Genomic DNA, 19966 nt, shown 5'->3' on the forward strand with positions numbered 1-19966 from the left:
AAATCATGACAAGCATATTACGTTAACGAAAAAGAAATCCATAGATATTAATGAAAACTGGGGTATGTGGCAAGTATCGAAGCCTAATGAATTTACTAACAAATGGCATTCTGTACTATCCATGCAATATTATGAAAGTGAATTTTGCCCACTCTATTTTAGTGAATACTATTAACCAGAAAACACGATGGAGGTGATAGAGGTGAATGAATTCCTAGCCAATGCATACAGACAGAGAAGGTATGTCAGTAAAAAATGCATAACAAGCAACAGAATGCAATAAATGTGCATGTATAGGTAGCCACAACACATATAGACAAGTATTTCAATGAAAACCGGTACGAAGCAGACAGCAAAATAATAAGTGTAAAAGAGTTTCATTATTGTGCTCCTTCATATTTTTACCCAGCAAGTAAGAGGTATTAAGCCTAGGAGAAATATATATTTCAATGAATATAGCTTATATAATAAGCAGAAAGGAAGCTTAAAATGTATCAGGAAGGTTTTTGGATTTATCCTAGAACTTAGATTAGAATCATCTTCAGCATCCAAGAAGATGGCATCCCAAAACCTCAAAAAACCATCATGCCTAGAATCCAATTAAAAAAGATTTTCAAATGTAAGAAAATCCACAGGACTCCACAATATGGTTTTCGATAAATGTGGATGTTTGTTTGTTTTGTTTCTTTGGCCGCGCCGCGTGGCCCTGGCCGTGAAAGCACCGAGTCCTAAGCACTGGACCGCCAGGGAATTCCCTAAGTGGGGGGAATTAGAGATGTGGGGCTTGACTTTTTCTTCTTCTTCTTCTTCTTCTTCGGTAGCTAAGATCTACAAGCGAACGATGGCTGTTGATCAATGTGCTCTCTGTGTTAGGAAGGAAATAACTGTAAAAATGAAAAGCAGCCTTGCCTTAGAACCTACATATCACACCAAGGAAAATAGTCCTTCTGATTCAATTTAGAAGATATCACTTAAAATGTTGAATTGGTGAAATGTCTACCTAGTTTAAAAATTAGAAAGAATAAAACACTGAAAAGCAGCCCCCTAGATAACCACTGTGGTTGCTTGTTTATAGGAGGCATCATTTCTAAAACGTATTTCTAAAATGTTTATATTCAAAACTGTCAAGTGGCCAACTGTATTCAGAGAGGCAATAAAAGAAAGAAAACGGAGTATGACTTTTCTGATAAGCTGCCTTTCCTGGTGATCCCCTGTTCTGGCCTTACTTTCCTTCTTAGTCTGTTAATGTAAGGGTTTGCTACCATCAACTTGGTTTTGCCCTGCTCTGAGCAGGTTTCCCTCTGTGCTGTTTCTGCTTTAATTGAAAATCTTTGGTTCCCATCAGCATTCCATTGCAAACTCCGTTTTTCTTGAGAGCTCCTCTATGCTTTCCCTCTTCATTCTTACATTTTCTCCCATCTCTTGGTGCCTGTTGGCCTGTGCTAATGAAAACCATCCTAAACTTCCTTACGCTCGACTCTGTGCCTCCCTGTAGAGCCCAGTACTCTCCATCCTCTCTCCCTATTCTCTCTTTTCAACTAGTCGAAATCCTAGTGGAGGGAGACCATTAGAGATGAAACATCTTGGTATATATTGCTAGTTTTCTATGTCCCCTGGCTTTTCTATGTTTCTGTTGAAACACTCTTGAGAAGTGTCTGATTTCGTTTTCTACATGGGTACCCTTTAAGGCTCAATACTGGAAAAGAAGGGGATCAGAGTGATCAACCCAACGTGGTATCCTAACGTAACAGTTAAGGAAAGCAACAGGCTTTGTGAGACAGCCAGTGATTTGTCCAAAGTCACACAGATAGTAAACGTCAAAGTCAAAAGTGAAATTAGGTCTCCAGACGTGTAGTTCAATACTTTCCCTCATTATTCCATGCTATTTTGAATCTCCTACTCAATTTAGGGGCAAAAGAAATCGAACGCAAAACTTTCCAAAGTTTCTTTTCTTACCTGACATGGTCAGAGAAGAGGAAGCATCCACTGCAGGTACAAGGGATGAGGAGACAACACTAGAGGATGTCTGAGTGGCTGCAGCTGAACGGCGCACGTGTCCAGTACAGAGGTCACTGGTTACTGGTCCAAACAGCTCCACGGAAACCCCAAGACTCTACCAAGTGGTAGTAGGTTTGGTAGGAGAGTGATGTCACAAAGCAGGCAGTTGAAAGGTATGAGAGAGCCAATAGGGAGGTCCGATCCCCAACAGGAAGGCGGGCTTGGGTGAAGAGAGTGTAGGAGAGCTAAAACAACACCTGAGTTTCTGAGCTCTGGGGAGGAAATCCTAGAAGACAGATTTACCTCCCCCAGGCTCTTCCATTAGGGAAATCATTGCAACATTTCTTACAGACGTTCATTAATACACTGAACTAAGAGTTACTTATATTCTACAGAGTATTCTATTTTATGTATCATATACTTAGAGCTATATAGATCTTCTTTAATTAATAATCCTTAGGAAGGAAAGAGCCATCTAGTTTGAACTATTACAGTTGTTCTGAAATCATATGTGTCTAATGAGTGAACTGATAGCAGCTTTTAAGGAGCCAAAGTAGGGATTAAGAAGCTCTCTTTGTAACTTGGTTCAAGAGTAGGGTGAAGTTTGTTGAGTGTACCTTGTGGAGAATGTTGTGGTCCAAGGCTCTTCTCTTTTAGTTTCTTCTCCTTGACTCCTACCTTCCTTGGGCTGGGCTAGGCTGGGGGCCAGGTTGGACTTGCGACTTAACATTTCTCTTCCGCTTTCTCTTTTTTTTTTTTCTTCCATTATGGGCATTGCTTCGAGGACAAGCCTTGATCTTGCATTGGACGTTACTTCCTGTCACCTTCCAGCAGCAGGAGTCTTCTTTTCAGTGCTTGATGCTTCACGAAATAGACTCTGCCCGTTGGCAGCAAATACCAGAGAGCTAGGAGACAGAGCTGGTTGCAGACCTTTCCTCTTCCAGCCTTTGGTTGCAATTGTTTGGCCCATAATTTGCTAGCTCTAGTTCCTTGGGCCACACAGGTATCCTGCCATCTCCAGCTCTTGTTATATGTGAGAGACATTCTGAACACTGTCCCTTTTTCTTTGCACAGAAGTATATACAGTGTGGCAGTTACTGTAATCTCCTCCGCCTTGCAAACAGCCACTCTAGAATCTTGGACCTCTAGGACTCTCTGTCTTGCATGCTTGGGGGCAAGGCCAAGCAAAATGAAGAGGAGAATAATTAGAGAAAGAGGAGGACGTTGGTGGAGAATTGGGAGCAGGTAAGGTGAAAGGGCACAGGAGAAAAGAGATGCATGTAGACTTTTTGGTTTCTGTGGGAAACAGGTTGACACACTTGGGCCTCATTTGGTATTAACAGAACAGAGAGTTAAAGATCTAAGTAGCTAGATAGTGTGCAGCAACTGCCATGAAGTCTGTACACTGAAGAGAACAGTCTCACATCTAGTTTTCATTTTGTTTTATGTCATAGTACCTTATTTATAGCATTCACTGGTGTGTTTGTAGAATACAGATGTTTTCAAATGCTCTGGTTTTGTCTACATGGTTATCTCCTTGTCCTGTTTGTAAGGAATCCAACATTGTAAGACATATTGCATGTTTTTCTCTTGACGATTGTTGACCTTGAAGCGTCATGAACTAACTTGAGCTGTTGGATTCTGTGGAGAAACGTTCAAAAGGGTCTGTGAAAAAGGCACTGTGGTGAGTCGCATTATGCACCCGAGCGTAAGGAGCAAGATATCTGCCACCAGCCCAGCTTGGCCTGGATTGCCTCTGTTTTAGTTCCCCTGGTTAGTGCTTTTCTCCCTAACCACTCTTGTGACTGTGATAATGTGAGTAAGGGCGGAGTTGCTAATGATCTATGTGTGAGGTAAGCTGGTTTGAGGGAGGAAATCTATGGACCTAGTCATTTTCCTTGGTGGTAAGCTTTCAGGGGTGCAGAGATGGATCTTCCTGGGGCCTTTTCTGGTCCCAGGAAGATATCGCATAGATGGGACCTCCCAAGACACACATTGAATCTTTAGGCCTGTTTTTCCTATTATGAGGTACGAACGAGTTTCTTCACTGATGGGGATGATGCTTATCTGAGAAGAAATTGTGAAAGGTGGTGTAGTGTAGAGGTGTGGCTTAAGCTTTTAAGTTTTCCTCCAGGTTTTTCCCCTAAGCTTCCTACTTCGGACGGCCTACTTACATGATACTAGTAGGTGATGTCCGGCTAACAACTTCCTAAATATACCTGCAAGCCAGATCAGTGTCTCTTTTCTCTGTATTCCCATGGAAATCAAGAGTCCCGCCGAATTTTCCATCGAAACAGTTGATTTGTGTTGTCTCTAGGAATTCTAAAGGGCGTACCGTTGCTTCCTAACCGGTGTCATTTGGGAGATCCGCCTCTGTACGTTCAAATGATTAATTTTGAGACTTTGCTCATGTGTGCAGTAAACCCTTGAATTCCCTAAGACCTTCCTTTCCTCCATCTCCTACCCCATTAAGCCCGCTTCAGTTCATCTCCTGAATTTCTTTGGAATCTGTCAGCCAGCTCTTCCTCAACTTCCTAATACTGAACTTGCCTGTCTGTTGCGATTAGGTCCTAACTGGTGTCCATATATCTTGTTTCCTTCCAATCCACTCTTCACACAAGAAACCTTCAAAGCAAGTTGGAACGTTGCTCATAAACATCGCTCACAAGCATTGTTTTGAGAATAGAAAACACACTGTTGGCCTTTAAGACTCTGCGTGGTCTAGAATCCTCTCTGCTTCTCTAGCCCCATCTTGTGCCACTTTTGCCCTCACTTTCTATGCTTCAGATACACTGAATTAACCTTAGTTCTCACTCATCTGACAGAAGTCAGTTCAGATACTATTTTTCACTGTGATTCCTAGCATTAAGGAATTTGATTATCAGGTTTTGTATGAGGACTATTTCATCAGGGGTACAGAAGTTCTGGCCATCTCTGGTTTTGGATATCCCTTATTTGTTGAGACCTTTGCGTTGTTTGGTTGCCTTTTGTCTGTTTTCCAGATGGGAAAACAGGAACAAGGGAAGTATAGGTTATTACTAGGTGGGGTTGAACAAGTGGAGCAGCAAACTGCAAAGCAGAAAGAAGAGGGACGTACTATAGAGGGATATGACTTCCATTCTCAAGGCGCCTGCATCCTGTGCAGGGAGACAGCCTAACATAAAATGTGCCTAACAACAAATATATTGACTTCTTACTAAAAATCTCCAGTTCATAGAACCGAGGGGTTTGTACCTTCTCCTTTAAAAGTGATAGTCCTGGGACTTCCCCGGTGGTCCCGTGGTGAAGACTCTGCGCTTCCAACGCAGCAGGCGTGGGTTCAATCCCTGGTTGGGGAGCTAAGATCCCACATGCTGCGCAGCCAAAGAAATTTTTGTCGAACGTTATACTCCTGTATTGTTGGCTTTAGTGGTTTAGATTTTGTTGTACTGTTAAGAAGATTTCAGTTTATTTACCGGGAACAAACAACACATAATGTAAAAATAGTTTCCCAGAAACGATTTCCATCATTCTCTTCCTCCCTTTCTCCCGCAGACTGGTGTTTCACCTTGACAAGTTCTCTGTCATTCCATAGGAAACCTGTCTGGCTTGGAGGTTGCAATCCCAGGGAATTTTTCATCAGCGGGGAAGTCTCCATCACTACAGAGGAATCAAGGGAGAAGTCAGTCCCTGGTAAGTGAGATGCTCCCCCTAAACACCAACACAGCAGTCGTGTACCTTTCAAGGGGTTCAGGGGCAAGATGGGCAAGGCATTTCTACTAACTCTTCTTAAGGATCACGGACAGTGCCCTATGCTACGAGGTAAGCGGTGACTGCTGTAGTTCTTACTGGTGATCCTTTCCTGTCACTGATTCTCGGCTTTCTTTGTATTTCATAGGACTGTTGTCAGTCCAATACAAAATGAGTCTTATTTTTAAAAACCTGAAATGTTTTACAGAGCCTAGCATTCTCATATAGGGTCCTTTCCATTCTCCCCACTTTCCCGAGAGGCCAAGAACACGTCACACCATGAACTAGGAGAGGGGGTAGAGCCCTTTGTGATGAAATACATCAACAAAGACAGAGCCTTAGCCTGCTTGCTCTCTGGACAGGATCTCGGACCACAAGGTCTTCAATCCTGGTATAAATGAAGGAAGTGAGGACAGTTCAACTGGCACTCTCATAACAAGAGTTCGGAAACACCTTCCGAAGAGACTATAGCAGTAGATGAGGGAAGGGAGTGCTACAGTGTGGCAGTACAGGGGGAACGATCGGCTACAGCAGTGAAAAGTGTGGTACCGATTGGTGTGCTCTCGGGGTTCTTGTACATGTAGCATAGATGACCTCTACGGTGGCCCTCCCACCTTCCCACCTGCATTAGGTGTTCTTTTTTTTTGTAATTTATGTTTATGTATTTATTTACTGTTTGAACTTATTTATTCTACGTATTTATGTTTTTGGCTGCACTGGGTCTCTCATTGCTGTGCACGGGCTTTCTCTAGTTGGCGGCTAGCGGGGGCTACTCTCGGTTGCGGTGTGCGGGCATCTCATCGCGGTGGCTTCTCTTGTTGCGGAGCATGGGCTGTAGGCACGTGGGCTTCGGTAGTTGAGGCTCACGGGCTCTAGAATGCAGGCTCCGTCGTCGTGGCACATGCGCTTAGTTGCTGCACGGCATGTGGGATCTTCGCAGACCAGGGCTCGAACCCGTGTCCCCTGCATTGGCAGGCGCCACCAGGGAAGCCCTAGGTGTTCTCATATAGAGTCTAAAAACAGAGAGCACTGAGAGAAGGTAGTGGTTATTAAAGGCTCAGGATCTAAATTCTACCTGTCTCTACACCCCTTCCCAGCTGTCGATTTGACCCCATTTTTGAATGCTGACCTCATTGTTCAACTTTTCTCTGCCGTCTGTATACTCACCTTGAAAACTTGTTTCTGTGATGCGTTGAGCAGACACAGGGTGGCAGACTGCAGAGGTGGAAGCTGGTGGTCGGATATTTGTGGGCTGAATCTCCTTCAGTCCCATTCCCATTTCTGGTTGCCCAGAGGCCCTACTTCCTGTGTGTGACGCCGAGCCGTAGGATTGCGGGCAGGAGCCAAGTTCTCCATACAGTAAAGACCCCAGTGTGCCTTGGTTATAGTAATATACCTGGCTTCCTTCCTGGCAGGGAAGTGACAGGCGGCTATGCCCCTGCTTTGTTCGTGGGCCTCCTGATCCAGCAGTTCCCTTGGCTCTGCCCCTGTCGTCAGCTGCCCCTAGGATAACTCTGAGCCCTAGCCACTTCTCTGGTAGATTTCCCTATTCCCCCACTACAGTCACACCTGAATAAGGCAACTCAGACCTTTCAGAGATGTGTCCTGAACCTCTTGTTTTCTGAAATACCTATCTGGTGGTTGTGAGACTTAAGGCCAGCGTCCCCGAGAGACTTTTTCTATTTCTCCTAGTAAACCTAGACTCATCTTCTGTCACCTTCAACTCTACTCCAATTGTGTTCTTTCAACCCAGACCTCTGACCCTGCTTTTTACTTCTGCCATTTCATCCTCGCTCCTGCTTCCTTTCCTAAATCCATACGTCTCTTTTGGCCTTCCTAGCCCTGGGCCAAGTTCCTTCCTCTTTGCTCAGTTTTTACCCCTTTCCTTCATTCTCCCATCCAACTTTCAGTCCTTCCTTTCTCACGCCCCAGTTAGCAGCATCTGAAAATTCGAAAGGTTTGTTACTCGTCTATTAATTGTATTCCATTTACTTATTCAGTTCTATACCTGTCTTACCTGTGTATGGAAGAACAGCTGGTAGCCAAGGTGGCACCAAGAATCCTAGCAGCTCTCACTTGACGTATCCGTAGTAGTCGGCAATTTCCATTTCGTTTTCCCTCTCGGTGAAAAATTGCAGCTTGCCCGAAGAGGTGTATCTGGCAGCATTCTCCCGTTGTTGTTGAGCCCGCCTCTTCATGGCCTCTCGCTCTGGCCTCTGCTCTTGTTCGATGGGCTTTGACATGACTGGCTCAGGCACGTTGGGTTCCCTCCATGGAACTCGTTGCTTGCTGAAGTCTTGGAGTAGAAAGTGGGTTTGGAGCTTGGGTGGGGACTGGCGCTTATTCACAGCAGGGGGAACAGGCTCCCGCTGGAGAGGAGCGCCAGATGAAGTTTTGGAGGGTGCAGGCCTAGGAGCAGCAGACTGAGGGACACGAGGCTGGGTATGGTTGGGCCAAGCCGGTTGGGTTGGGTTGGTCACAGTTGGCTGAGCTGGTTTGGCGGGGCCTGGCAAAGAGGCAGGAGCTGGCTGGGATGAATTGGCTGCAGCAGGTTGAGCTGAGTCAGTAGAACCAGGCTGGGCACGGTAAGCCCCAGCAGGCCGATGTGAGGCCAGAGACTGTGGCCTCCGAGGAGCGGGTCGAGCTTGAGGCTTGTCCCAGGCAGAAAAAGGCAGAGGTATCAACTTGACCTTCCCAGGAGGAGGCCGCTCATACTGGGCTGGAGACGGACACTCTGTTTCAGCACTGCTGTCTGGTTTCTGGGCTTGGACTTGCGTTTTCTCAGGACCCTTCCCCTCACGTGGGGTATGCCGCCATGGCTGGATAGCTGGGGGTGGCTGGGGGTCTTTGGGGTTGCTTGACTTTCCCAAGAGCCGACAGGAAGAGCGCCCAGTTTTCGTCTCATTCTTCTTCCCCAGCGCATGAAGAACCTTCACAGACTCCAGCATGCGCACGCCAAGGGAGGTTCGAGGCTTTTGAAAGCTCTGTTGGAGAAGCTCAGTTTGGTGTTCCTTTCGCTTCGTGTGGGGGATTGCTGGCTTCTCTTCTGCCTTGACTTTGTTCCCTGACTGCTTGTTCTCCTCAGCCTTGTTTCTCCCTCTGGTCCTTTTGGTCTTTTCCTGCCCGTGGCTCTTAGTTTTGCTGATCTTTCTGGATGCAGCTTTCTGAGGTTTGCCTTGAGAGTGCTTGGCCGTGTTCACAGGAGCCCTGTCACTGACTGCAGCGTGGCATGTAACCACTTCTCCCCCTAACAGGCACTCTGGATTCTTTGGCTGGATTTTGGCCTTGGGAGCGCCACTGATAGGCTCAGAGGCTTTCTGTTTGTTCTTCCTGGGTTGATCAGAGGGAACCTTTATGACACTTGGCTTTTCCTGCACCTGATTCACCTTAATGGCTCTGGTGTCTTTAGCTTTGATCACGTTGGGACCTTGGGATTGATCAAGATCTTTCAAAGGATTAAAGAGCTGGGGAAGGTGAATATCCTCCGCCAGTGTAGTAATGTCTGCAAGACCACTGCTAGGTTCAATCCCATTTTCAAGTGTCCCTAGGTCCTGACGACTCCGGCTGTTCTCTCCCAGATCAGCATTTTCAGAACCAGGCTGCTCCTCTTGGCTGAGGGGATCGGTGCAGGCCAGCGGCTGGTGAATATCAGGGATTCCTAAAGGGAGTAGTGGAGGATCTTGGTTCTCTGTTGGGATCTGGTAGGCATCCAGAGGCTTTGAAAGCTTGGTTTTGATATCATCCACGTGCTTACTCTCTATTTGTCCCTGGCTTGGAGCTGGAGGCAGGGCCAGGAGACGCCTGGCACTCTGGACTGGAGCTGTCACTGAAATGTCCCCAAGTTCAGATGGTGGGTTACTCTCAAGTATGTGGCTGTTTCTGCTACTGCAGGACTTGGGGAGTTCTTGACTTTGTGTCACACAAAACGTCTGGCTTGGAGGTTGCAATCCCAGGGAATTTTTCATCACCAGGGGGGAGGTCTCCATCCCTACAAAGGGATCAAGGGAGAAGTCAGTCCCTGGTAAGTGAGATGCTCCCCCTAAACACCAACACAGCAGTCGTGTACCTTTCAAGGGGTTCAGGGGCAAGATGGGCAAGGCATTTCTACTAACTCTTCTTAAGGATCACGGACAGTGCCCTATGCTACGAGGTAAGCGGTGACTGTTGTAATTCTTACTGGTGAGCCTTTCCTGTCGCTGATTCTCGGCTCGCTTTGTATTTCATAGGACTGTTATAAGTCCAATACAAAATGAGTCTTATTTTTAAAAACCTGAAATGTTTTACAAAGCCTAGCATTCTCATATAGGGTCCTTTCCATTCTCCCCACTTTCCCGAGAGGCCAAGAACACGTCACACCATGAACTAGGAGAGGGGGTAGAGCCCTTGCTGATGAAACACATCAACAAAGACAGAGTCTTAGCCTGCTTGCTCTCTGGACAGGATCTCGGACCACAAGGTCTTCAATCCTGGTATAAATGAAGGAAGTGAGGACAGTTCAACTGGCACTCACATAACAAGAGTTCTGAAACACCTTCCGAAGAGACTATAGCAGTAGATGAGGGAAGGGAGTGCTACAGTGTGGCAGTACAGGGGGAACGATCGGCTACAGCAGTGAAAAGTGTGGTACCGATTGGTGTGCTCTCGGCGTTCTTGTACATGTAGCATAGATGACCTCTACAGTGGCCCTCCCACCTTCCCACCTGCATTAGGTGTTCTTTTTTTTGTAATTTATGTTTATGTATTTATTTACTGTTTGAACTTATTTATTCTACGTATTTATTTTTTTGGCTGCACTGGGTCTCTCATTGCTGTGCACGGGCTTTCTCTAGTTGGCGGCTAGCGGGGGCTACTCTCGGTTGCGGTGTGCGGGCTTCTCATCGCGGTGGCTTCTCTTGTTGCGGAGCATGGGCTGTAGGCACGTGGGCTTCGGTAGTTGAGGCTCACGGGCTCTAGAATGCAGGCTCCGTCGTTGTGGCACATGCGCTTAGTTGCTGCACGGCATGTGGGATCTTCGCAGACCAGGGCTCGAACCCGTGTCCCCCGCATTGCATTGGCAGGCGGATTCTTAACCACGGCGCCACCAGGGAAGCCCTAGGTGTTCTCATATAGAGTCTAAAAACAGAGGGCACTGAGCGAAGGTAGTGGTTATTAAAGGCTCAGGATCTAAATTCTACCTGCCTCTACACCCCTTCCCAGCTGTCGATTTGACCCCATTTTTGAATGCCGACCTCATTCTTCAACTTTCTCTGGCGTTTGTTATACTCACCTTGAAAACTTGTTTCTGTGATGCGTTGAGCAGACACAGGGTGGCAGACTGCAGAGGTGGAAGCTGGTGGTCGGATATTTGTGGGCTGAATCTCCTTCAGTCCCATTCCCATTTCTGGTTGCCCAGAGGCCCGACTTCCTGTGTATGACGCCGAGCCGTAGGATTGCGGGCAGGAGCCAAGTTCTCCATACAGTAAAGACCCCAGTGTGCCTTGGTTATAGTAATATACCTGGCTCCCTTCCTGGCAGGGAAGTGGCAGGCGGCTCTGCCCCTGATTTGGAATCTGAGATGGTGTTCCCTGAGCAAGGCTGGCAGAAAGCGATGGATGTAGAGGGACCATGTTCTTGGCGTCTGAAGTTTTATCATACTGGGCTGCCAGAAACATGGAGGAGGCAGCTGTGTGGCGGTCAGTGAGTGCCAGAGTAAAGTCTCCGAGTGAAGAAGAATTCTTTTCAGTGCTTGCTGTGATGTCCCACTCAAGAACACCTGGATAGGAAGCAGCTGAAGTGGAGATCTGGCTGTGGTCAGTAACTCCAGATAACATAGTCGTGCTAGAATGTTGGTAAAGGTAGGCACTACCCATGAGTGTCTGGAAAGGGGTACCGGTAGCCGATGCCGAACTGACGGCAGGGGCAGAGACTCTGGAGAAGTTGCAGACACTTCGTGTTAGGGAAGTTGCATTGCTCACCACAGGAGGAGAATGCTGCAGAGAATTTAGAGTTCCAAGTAGAGATGGATGTTGGAAATTTTCTGTAAGAACAAGAGGGTCATGAAAAACTCAGGGAGGTTGAGAAATTCTCACTACGTTTGAGGAACGGCATCATCTGAAGGTTCTTGCTATCAGGACACCTCTACTATCACTACTTCCTGAGAAACCCAAAATCAGACAGTTAATGATGGCTGTAAGGACTGAGCAGTTTTCCACTCTTCTCTATTAACTGCCTGTGCTCCCATCTTGGGCACAGACGGGCAGAAGAGCCAAGTGGTGTGGTTCAGAGATTGTTCTCTAGGCTGGAAGCAACCTTCTCCCTGCCCTGTCTTTCCCTTCAGCCTGCACTCGTATTGACTTCTATGCTATTTCCTAGACTGGAAGCATTTTAGAACTAGGAGGCCCTTAGAGAACTTCGATGTTCTCAGTCTCATTTCGTGAGTAAGGAAACTGAGGCTCAGAGAGGTCGGGTTGACTTGTTCAAGTTCTCTCATTATGTTAGTATCATTACCAGGTTTCAGAACCTAAGTATCCTGACTTCCTTGCCAGGACTCCACTCTGAGCATGATACTGCCAGAAAGCAGGAGAAATAGAACTTATAATATAGGCATTTTTTTTGTCCATTAGAAAACAGTACGGCTGTTACCATTGTCGTCTTCAGTGTCTCCCTTTGCTTGTGCAGTTCCCACGCTATTACCTAGAGGTGACGTACAGCTCAGTCCAACTGGTGAATTGAAAGAGTCATTTTTGCCCTCTTCAAGCCTGGTTTCTCATCCTACCTCAAAATGATTACCCGAAAGTGGATTTCTTAAGTGCTTTTGGAAAGGGAAGAGTTATCTGATTACTTCAGATTCCTCACCTGTAAAGTGGTTATAACACCACCACCAATAATAATAGCAGTAATAATTAATAGATGAATAAGCTGATCTATTGCGTATGATTTATATGGAGGAAGATACAATAAGTTCTAGAAAGACAAAGAAAAATCATGACAAGCATATTACGTTAACGAAAAAGAAATCCATAGATATTAATGAAAACTGGGGTATGTGGCAAGTATCGAAGCCTAATGAATTTACTAACAAATGGCATTCTGTACTATCCATGCAATATTATGAAAGTGAATTTTGCCCACTCTATTTTAGTGAATACTATTAACCAGAAAACACGATGGAGGTGATAGAGGTGAATGAATTCCTAGCCAATGCATACAGACAGAGAAGGTATGTCAGTAAAAAATGCATAACAAGCAACAGAATGCAATAAATGTGCATGTATAGGTAGCCACAACACATATAGACAAGTATTTCAATGAAAACCGGTACGAAGCAGACAGCAAAATAATAAGTGTAAAAGAGTTTCATTATTGTGCTCCTTCATATTTTTACCCAGCAAGTAAGAGGTATTAAGCCTAGGAGAAATATATATTTCAATGAATATAGCTTATATAATAAGCAGAAAGGAAGCTTAAAATGTATCAGGAAGGTTTTTGGATTTATCCTAGAACTTAGATTAGAATCATCTTCAGCATCCAAGAAGATGGCATCCCAAAACCTCAAAAAACCATCATGCCTAGAATCCAATTAAAAAAGATTTTCAAATGTAAGAAAATCCACAGGACTCCACAATATGGTTTTCGATAAATGTGGATGTTTGTTTGTTTTGTTTCTTTGGCCGCGCCGCGTGGCCCTGGCCGTGAAAGCACCGAGTCCTAAGCACTGGACCGCCAGGGAATTCCCTAAGTGGGGGGAATTAGAGATGTGGGGCTTGACTTTTTCTTCTTCTTCTTCTTCTTCTTCGGTAGCTAAGATCTACAAGCGAACGATGGCTGTTGATCAATGTGCTCTCTGTGTTAGGAAGGAAATAACTGTAAAAATGAAAAGCAGCCTTGCCTTAGAACCTACATATCACACCAAGGAAAATAGTCCTTCTGATTCAATTTAGAAGATATCACTTAAAATGTTGAATTGGTGAAATGTCTACCTAGTTTAAAAATTAGAAAGAATAAAACACTGAAAAGCAGCCCCCTAGATAACCACTGTGGTTGCTTGTTTATAGGAGGCATCATTTCTAAAACGTATTTCTAAAATGTTTATATTCAAAACTGTCAAGTGGCCAACTGTATTCAGAGAGGCAATAAAAGAAAGAAAACGGAGTATGACTTTTCTGATAAGCTGCCTTTCCTGGTGATCCCCTGTTCTGGCCTTACTTTCCTTCTTAGTCTGTTAATGTAAGGGTTTGCTACCATCAACTTGGTTTTGCCCTGCTCTGAGCAGGTTTCCCTCTGTGCTGTTTCTGCTTTAATTGAAAATCTTTGGTTCCCATCAGCATTCCATTGCAAACTCCGTTTTTCTTGAGAGCTCCTCTATGCTTTCCCTCTTCATTCTTACATTTTCTCCCATCTCTTGGTGCCTGTTGGCCTGTGCTAATGAAAACCATCCTAAACTTCCTTACGCTCGACTCTGTGCCTCCCTGTAGAGCCCAGTACTCTCCATCCTCTCTCCCTATTCTCTCTTTTCAACTAGTCGAAATCCTAGTGGAGGGAGACCATTAGAGATGAAACATCTTGGTATATATTGCTAGTTTTCTATGTCCCCTGGCTTTTCTATGTTTCTGTTGAAACACTCTTGAGAAGTGTCTGATTTCGTTTTCTACATGGGTACCCTTTAAGGCTCAATACTGGAAAAGAAGGGGATCAGAGTGATCAACCCAACGTGGTATCCTAACGTAACAGTTAAGGAAAGCAACAGGCTTTGTGAGACAGCCAGTGATTTGTCCAAAGTCACACAGATAGTAAACGTCAAAGTCAAAAGTGAAATTAGGTCTCCAGACGTGTAGTTCAATACTTTCCCTCATTATTCCATGCTATTTTGAATCTCCTACTCAATTTAGGGGCAAAAGAAATCGAACGCAAAACTTTCCAAAGTTTCTTTTCTTACCTGACATGGTCAGAGAAGAGGAAGCATCCACTGCAGGTACAAGGGATGAGGAGACAACACTAGAGGATGTCTGAGTGGCTGCAGCTGAACGGCGCACGTGTCCAGTACAGAGGTCACTGGTTACTGGTCCAAACAGCTCCACGGAAACCCCAAGACTCTACCAAGTGGTAGTAGGTTTGGTAGGAGAGTGATGTCACAAAGCAGGCAGTTGAAAGGTATGAGAGAGCCAATAGGGAGGTCCGATCCCCAACAGGAAGGCGGGCTTGGGTGAAGAGAGTGTAGGAGAGCTAAAACAACACCTGAGTTTCTGAGCTTTGGGGAGGAGGAAATCCTAGAAGACAGATTTACCTCCCCCAGGCTCTTCCATTAGGGAAATCATTGCAACATTTCTTACAGACGTTCATTAATACACTGAACTAAGAGTTACTTATATTCTACAGAGTATTCTATTTTATGTATCATATACTTAGAGCTATATAGATCTTATTTAATTAATAATCCTTAGGAAGGAAAGAGCCATCTAGTTTGAACTATTACAGTTGTTCTGAAATCAGATGTGTCTAATGAGTGAACTGATAGCAGCTTTTAAGGAGCCAAAGTAGGGATTAAGAAGCTCTCTTTGTAACTTGGTTCAAGAGTAGGGTGAAGTTTCTTGAGTGTACCTTGTGGAGAATGTTGTGGTCCAAGGCTCTTCTCTTTTAGTTTCTTCTCCTTGACTCCTACCTTCCTTGGGCTGGGCTAGGCTGGGGGCCAGGTTGGACTTGCGACTTAACATTTCTCTTCCGCTTTCTCTTTTTTTTTTTTCTTCCATTATGGGCATTGCTTCGAGGACAAGCCTTGATCTTGCATTGGACGTTACTTCCTGTCACCTTCCAGCAGCAGGAGTCTTCTTTTCAGTGCTTGATGCTTCACGAAATAGACTCTGCCCGTTGGCAGCAAATACCAGAGAGCTAGGAGACAGAGCTGGTTGCAGACCTTTCCTCTTCCAGCCTTTGGTTGCAATTGTTTGGCCCATAATTTGCTAGCTCTAGTTCCTTGGGCCACACAGGTATCCTGCCATCTCCAGCTCTTGTTATATGTGAGAGACATTCTGAACACTGTCCCTTTTTCTTTGCACAGAAGTATATACAGTGTGGCAGTTACTGTAATCTCCTCCGCCTTGCAAACAGCCACTCTAGAATCTTGGACCTCTAGGACTCTCTGTCTTGCATGCTTGGGGGCAAGGCCAAGCAAAATGAAGAGGAGAATAATTAGAGAAAGAGGAGGACGTTGGTGGAGAATTGGGAGCAGGTAAGGTGAAAGGGCACAGGAGAAAAGAGATGCATGTAGACTTTTTGGTTTCTGTGGGAAACAGGTTGACACACTTGGGCCTCATTTGGTATTAACAGAACAGAGAGTTAAAGATCTAAGTAGCTAGATAGTGTGCAGCAACTGCCATGAAGTCTGTACACTGAAGAGAACAGTCTCACATCTAGTTTTCATTTTGTTTTATGTCATAGTACCTTATTTATAGCATTCACTGGTGTGTTTGTAGAATACAGATGTTTTCAAATGCTCTGGTTTTGTCTACATGGTTATCTCCTTGTCCTGTTTGTAAGGAATCCAACATTGTAAGACATATTGCATGTTTTTCTCTTGACGATTGTTGACCTTGAAGCGTCATGAACTAACTTGAGCTGTTGGATTCTGTGGAGAAACGTTCAAAAGGGTCTGTGAAAAAGGCACTGTGGTGAGTCGCATTATGCACCCGAGCGTAAGGAGCAAGATATCTGCCACCAGCCCAGCTTGGCCTGGATTGCCTCTGTTTTAGTTCCCCTGGTTAGTGCTTTTCTCCCTAACCACTCTTGTGACTGTGATAATGTGAGTAAGGGCGGAGTTGCTAATGATCTATGTGTGAGGTAAGCTGGTTTGAGGGAGGAAATCTATGGACCTAGTCATTTTCCTTGGTGGTAAGCTTTCAGGGGTGCAGAGATGGATCTTCCTGGGGCCTTTTCTGGTCCCAGGAAGATATCGCATAGATGGGACCTCCCAAGACACACATTGAATCTTTAGGCCTGTTTTTCCTATTATGAGGTACGAACGAGTTTCTTCACTGATGGGGATGATGCTTATCTGAGAAGAAATTGTGAAAGGTGGTGTAGTGTAGAGGTGTGGCTTAAGCTTTTAAGTTTTCCTCCAGGTTTTTCCCCTAAGCTTCCTACTTCGGACGGCCTACTTACATGATACTAGTAGGTGATGTCCGGCTAACAACTTCCTAAATATACCTGCAAGCCAGATCAGTGTCTCTTTTCTCTGTATTCCCATGGAAATCAAGAGTCCCGCCGAATTTTCCATCGAAACAGTTGATTTGTGTTGTCTCTAGGAATTCTAAAGGGCGTACCGTTGCTTCCTAACCGGTGTCATTTGGGAGATCCGCCTCTGTACGTTCAAATGATTAATTTTGAGACTTTGCTCATGTGTGCAGTAAACCCTTGAATTCCCTAAGACCTTCCTTTCCTCCATCTCCTACCCCATTAAGCCCGCTTCAGTTCATCTCCTGAATTTCTTTGGAATCTGTCAGCCAGCTCTTCCTCAACTTCCTAATACTGAACTTGCCTGTCTGTTGCGATTAGGTCCTAACTGGTGTCCATATATCTTGTTTCCTTCCAATCCACTCTTCACACAAGAAACCTTCAAAGCAAGTTGGAACGTTGCTCATAAACATCGCTCACAAGCATTGTTTTGAGAATAGAAAACACACTGTTGGCCTTTAAGACTCTGCGTGGTCTAGAATCCTCTCTGCTTCTCTAGCCCCATCTTGTGCCACTTTTGCCCTCACTTTCTATGCTTCAGATACACTGAATTAACCTTAGTTCTCACTCATCTGACAGAAGTCAGTTCAGATACTATTTTTCACTGTGATTCCTAGCATTAAGGAATTTGATTATCAGGTTTTGTATGAGGACTATTTCATCAGGGGTACAGAAGTTCTGGCCATCTCTGGTTTTGGATATCCCTTATTTGTTGAGACCTTTGCGTTGTTTGGTTGCCTTTTGTCTGTTTTCCAGATGGGAAAACAGGAACAAGGGAAGTATAGGTTATTACTAGGTGGGGTTGAACAAGTGGAGCAGCAAACTGCAAAGCAGAAAGAAGAGGGACGTACTATAGAGGGATATGACTTCCATTCTCAAGGCGCCTGCATCCTGTGCAGGGAGACAGCCTAACATAAAATGTGCCTAACAACAAATATATTGACTTCTTACTAAAAATCTCCAGTTCATAGAACCGAGGGGTTTGTACCTTCTCCTTTAAAAGTGATAGTCCTGGGACTTCCCCGGTGGTCCCGTGGTGAAGACTCTGCGCTTCCAATGCAGCAGGCGTGGGTTCAATCCCTGGTTGGGGAGCTAAGATCCCACATGCTGCGCAGCCAAAGAAATTTTTTTCGAACGTTATACTCCTGTATTGTTGGCTTTAGTGGTTTAGATTTTGTTTTACTGTTAAGAAGATTTCAGTTTATTTACCGGGAACAAACAACACATAATGTAAAAATAGTTTCCCAGAAACGATTTCCATCATTCTCTTCTTCCCTTTCTCCCGCAGACTGGTGTTTCACCTTGACAAGTTCTCTGTCATTCCATAGGAAAGCTGTCTGGCTTGGAGGTTGCAATCCCAGGGAATTTTTCATCAGCGGGGAAGTCTCCATCACTACAGAGGAATCAAGGGAGAAGTCAGTCCCTGGTAAGTGAGATGCTCCCCCTAAACACCAACACAGCAGTCGTGTACCTTTCAAGGGGTTCAGGGGCAAGATGGGCAAGGCATTTCTACTAACTCTTCTTAAGGATCACGGACAGTGCCCTATGCTACGAGGTAAGCGGTGACTGTTGTAGTTCTTACTGGTGATCCTTTCCTGTCACTGATTCTCGGCCTTCTTTGTATTTCATAGGACTGTTGTCAGTCCAATACAAAATGAGTCTTATTTTTAAAAACCTGAAATGTTTTACAGAGCCTAGCATTCTCATATAGGGTCCTTTCCATTCTCCCCACTTTCCCGAGAGGCCAAGAACACTTCACACCATGAACTAGGAGAGGGGGTAGAGCCCTTTCTGATGAAATACATCAACAAAGACAGAGTCTTAGCCTGCTTGCTCTCTGGACAGGATCTCGGACCACAAGGTCTTCAATCCTGGTATAAATGAAGGAAGTGAGGACAGTTCAACTGGCACTCTGATAACAAGAGTTCGGAAACACCTTCCGAAGAGACTATAGCAGTAGATGAGGGAAGGGAGTGCTACAGTGTGGCAGTACAGGGGGAACGATCGGCTACAGCAGTGAAAAGTGTGGTACCGATTGGTGTGCTCTCGGGGTTCTTGTACATGTAGCATAGATGACCTCTACGGTGGCCCTCCCACCTTCCCACCTGCATTAGGTGTTCTTTTTTTTTGTAATTTATGTTTATGTATTTATTTACTGTTTGAACTTATTTATTCTACGTATTTATTTTTTTGGCTGCACTGGGTCTCTCATTGCTGTGCACGGGCTTTCTCTAGTTGGCGGCTAGCGGGGGCTACTCTCGGTTGCGGTGTGCGGGCATCTCATCGCGGTGGCTTCTCTTGTTGCGGAGCATGGGCTGTAGGCACGTGGGCTTCGGTAGTTGAGGCTCACGGGCTCTAGAATGCAGGCTCCGTCGTCGTGGCACATGCGCTTAGTTGCTGCACGGCATGTGGGATCTTCGCAGACCAGGGCTCGAACCCGTGTCCCCTGCATTGGCAGGCGCCACCAGGGAAGCCCTAGGTGTTCTCATATAGAGTCTAAAAACAGAGAGCACTGAGAGAAGGTAGTGGTTATTAAAGGCTCAGGATCTAAATTCTACCTGTCTCTACACCCCTTCCCAGCTGTCGATTTGACCCCATTTTTGAATGCCGACCTCATTGTTCAACTTTTCTCTGCCGTCTGTATACTCACCTTGAAAACTTGTTTCTGTGATGCGTTGAGCAGACACAGGGTGGCAGACTGCAGAGGTGGAAGCTGGTGGTCGGATATTTGTGGGCTGAATCTCCTTCAGTCCCATTCCCATTTCTGGTTGCCCAGAGGCCCTACTTCCTGTGTGTGACGCCGAGCCGTAGGATTGCGGGCAGGAGCCAAGTTCTCCATACAGTAAAGACCCCAGTGTGCCTTGGTTACAGTAATATACCTGGCTTCCTTCCTGGCAGGGAAGTGACAGGCGGCTATGCCCCTGCTTTGTTCGTGGGCCTCCTGATCCAGCAGTTCCCTTGGCTCTGCCCCTGTCGTCAGCTGCCCCTAGGATAACTCTGAGCCCTAGCCACTTCTCTGGTAGATTTCCCTATT

The 19966-nt window shown here is 45.5% G+C and overlaps 1 protein-coding gene across 1 annotated transcript in view; it reads left to right on the plus strand.

Annotated features, from left to right (window-relative positions):
- The window catches only part of LOC309621951 (uncharacterized protein), a gene marked incomplete at its 5' end in the record, with an annotated part of 132089 nt that overhangs the window by 19837 nt on the left and 92286 nt on the right, over positions 1–19966 (plus strand). The window contains 2 exons of the mRNA XM_082409217.1: positions 5533–5670; positions 18221–18358. Coding sequence (XP_082265343.1) covers positions 5533–5670; positions 18221–18358 — 276 coding nt within the window. The remainder of the gene's footprint in view (positions 1–5532; positions 5671–18220; positions 18359–19966) is intronic.

This window comes from Balaenoptera borealis (genome assembly GCF_965194805.1).
Source record: "Balaenoptera borealis genome assembly, contig: HAP1_SCAFFOLD_1279, whole genome shotgun sequence".
Lineage (NCBI taxonomy): Eukaryota > Metazoa > Chordata > Mammalia > Artiodactyla > Balaenopteridae > Balaenoptera > Balaenoptera borealis.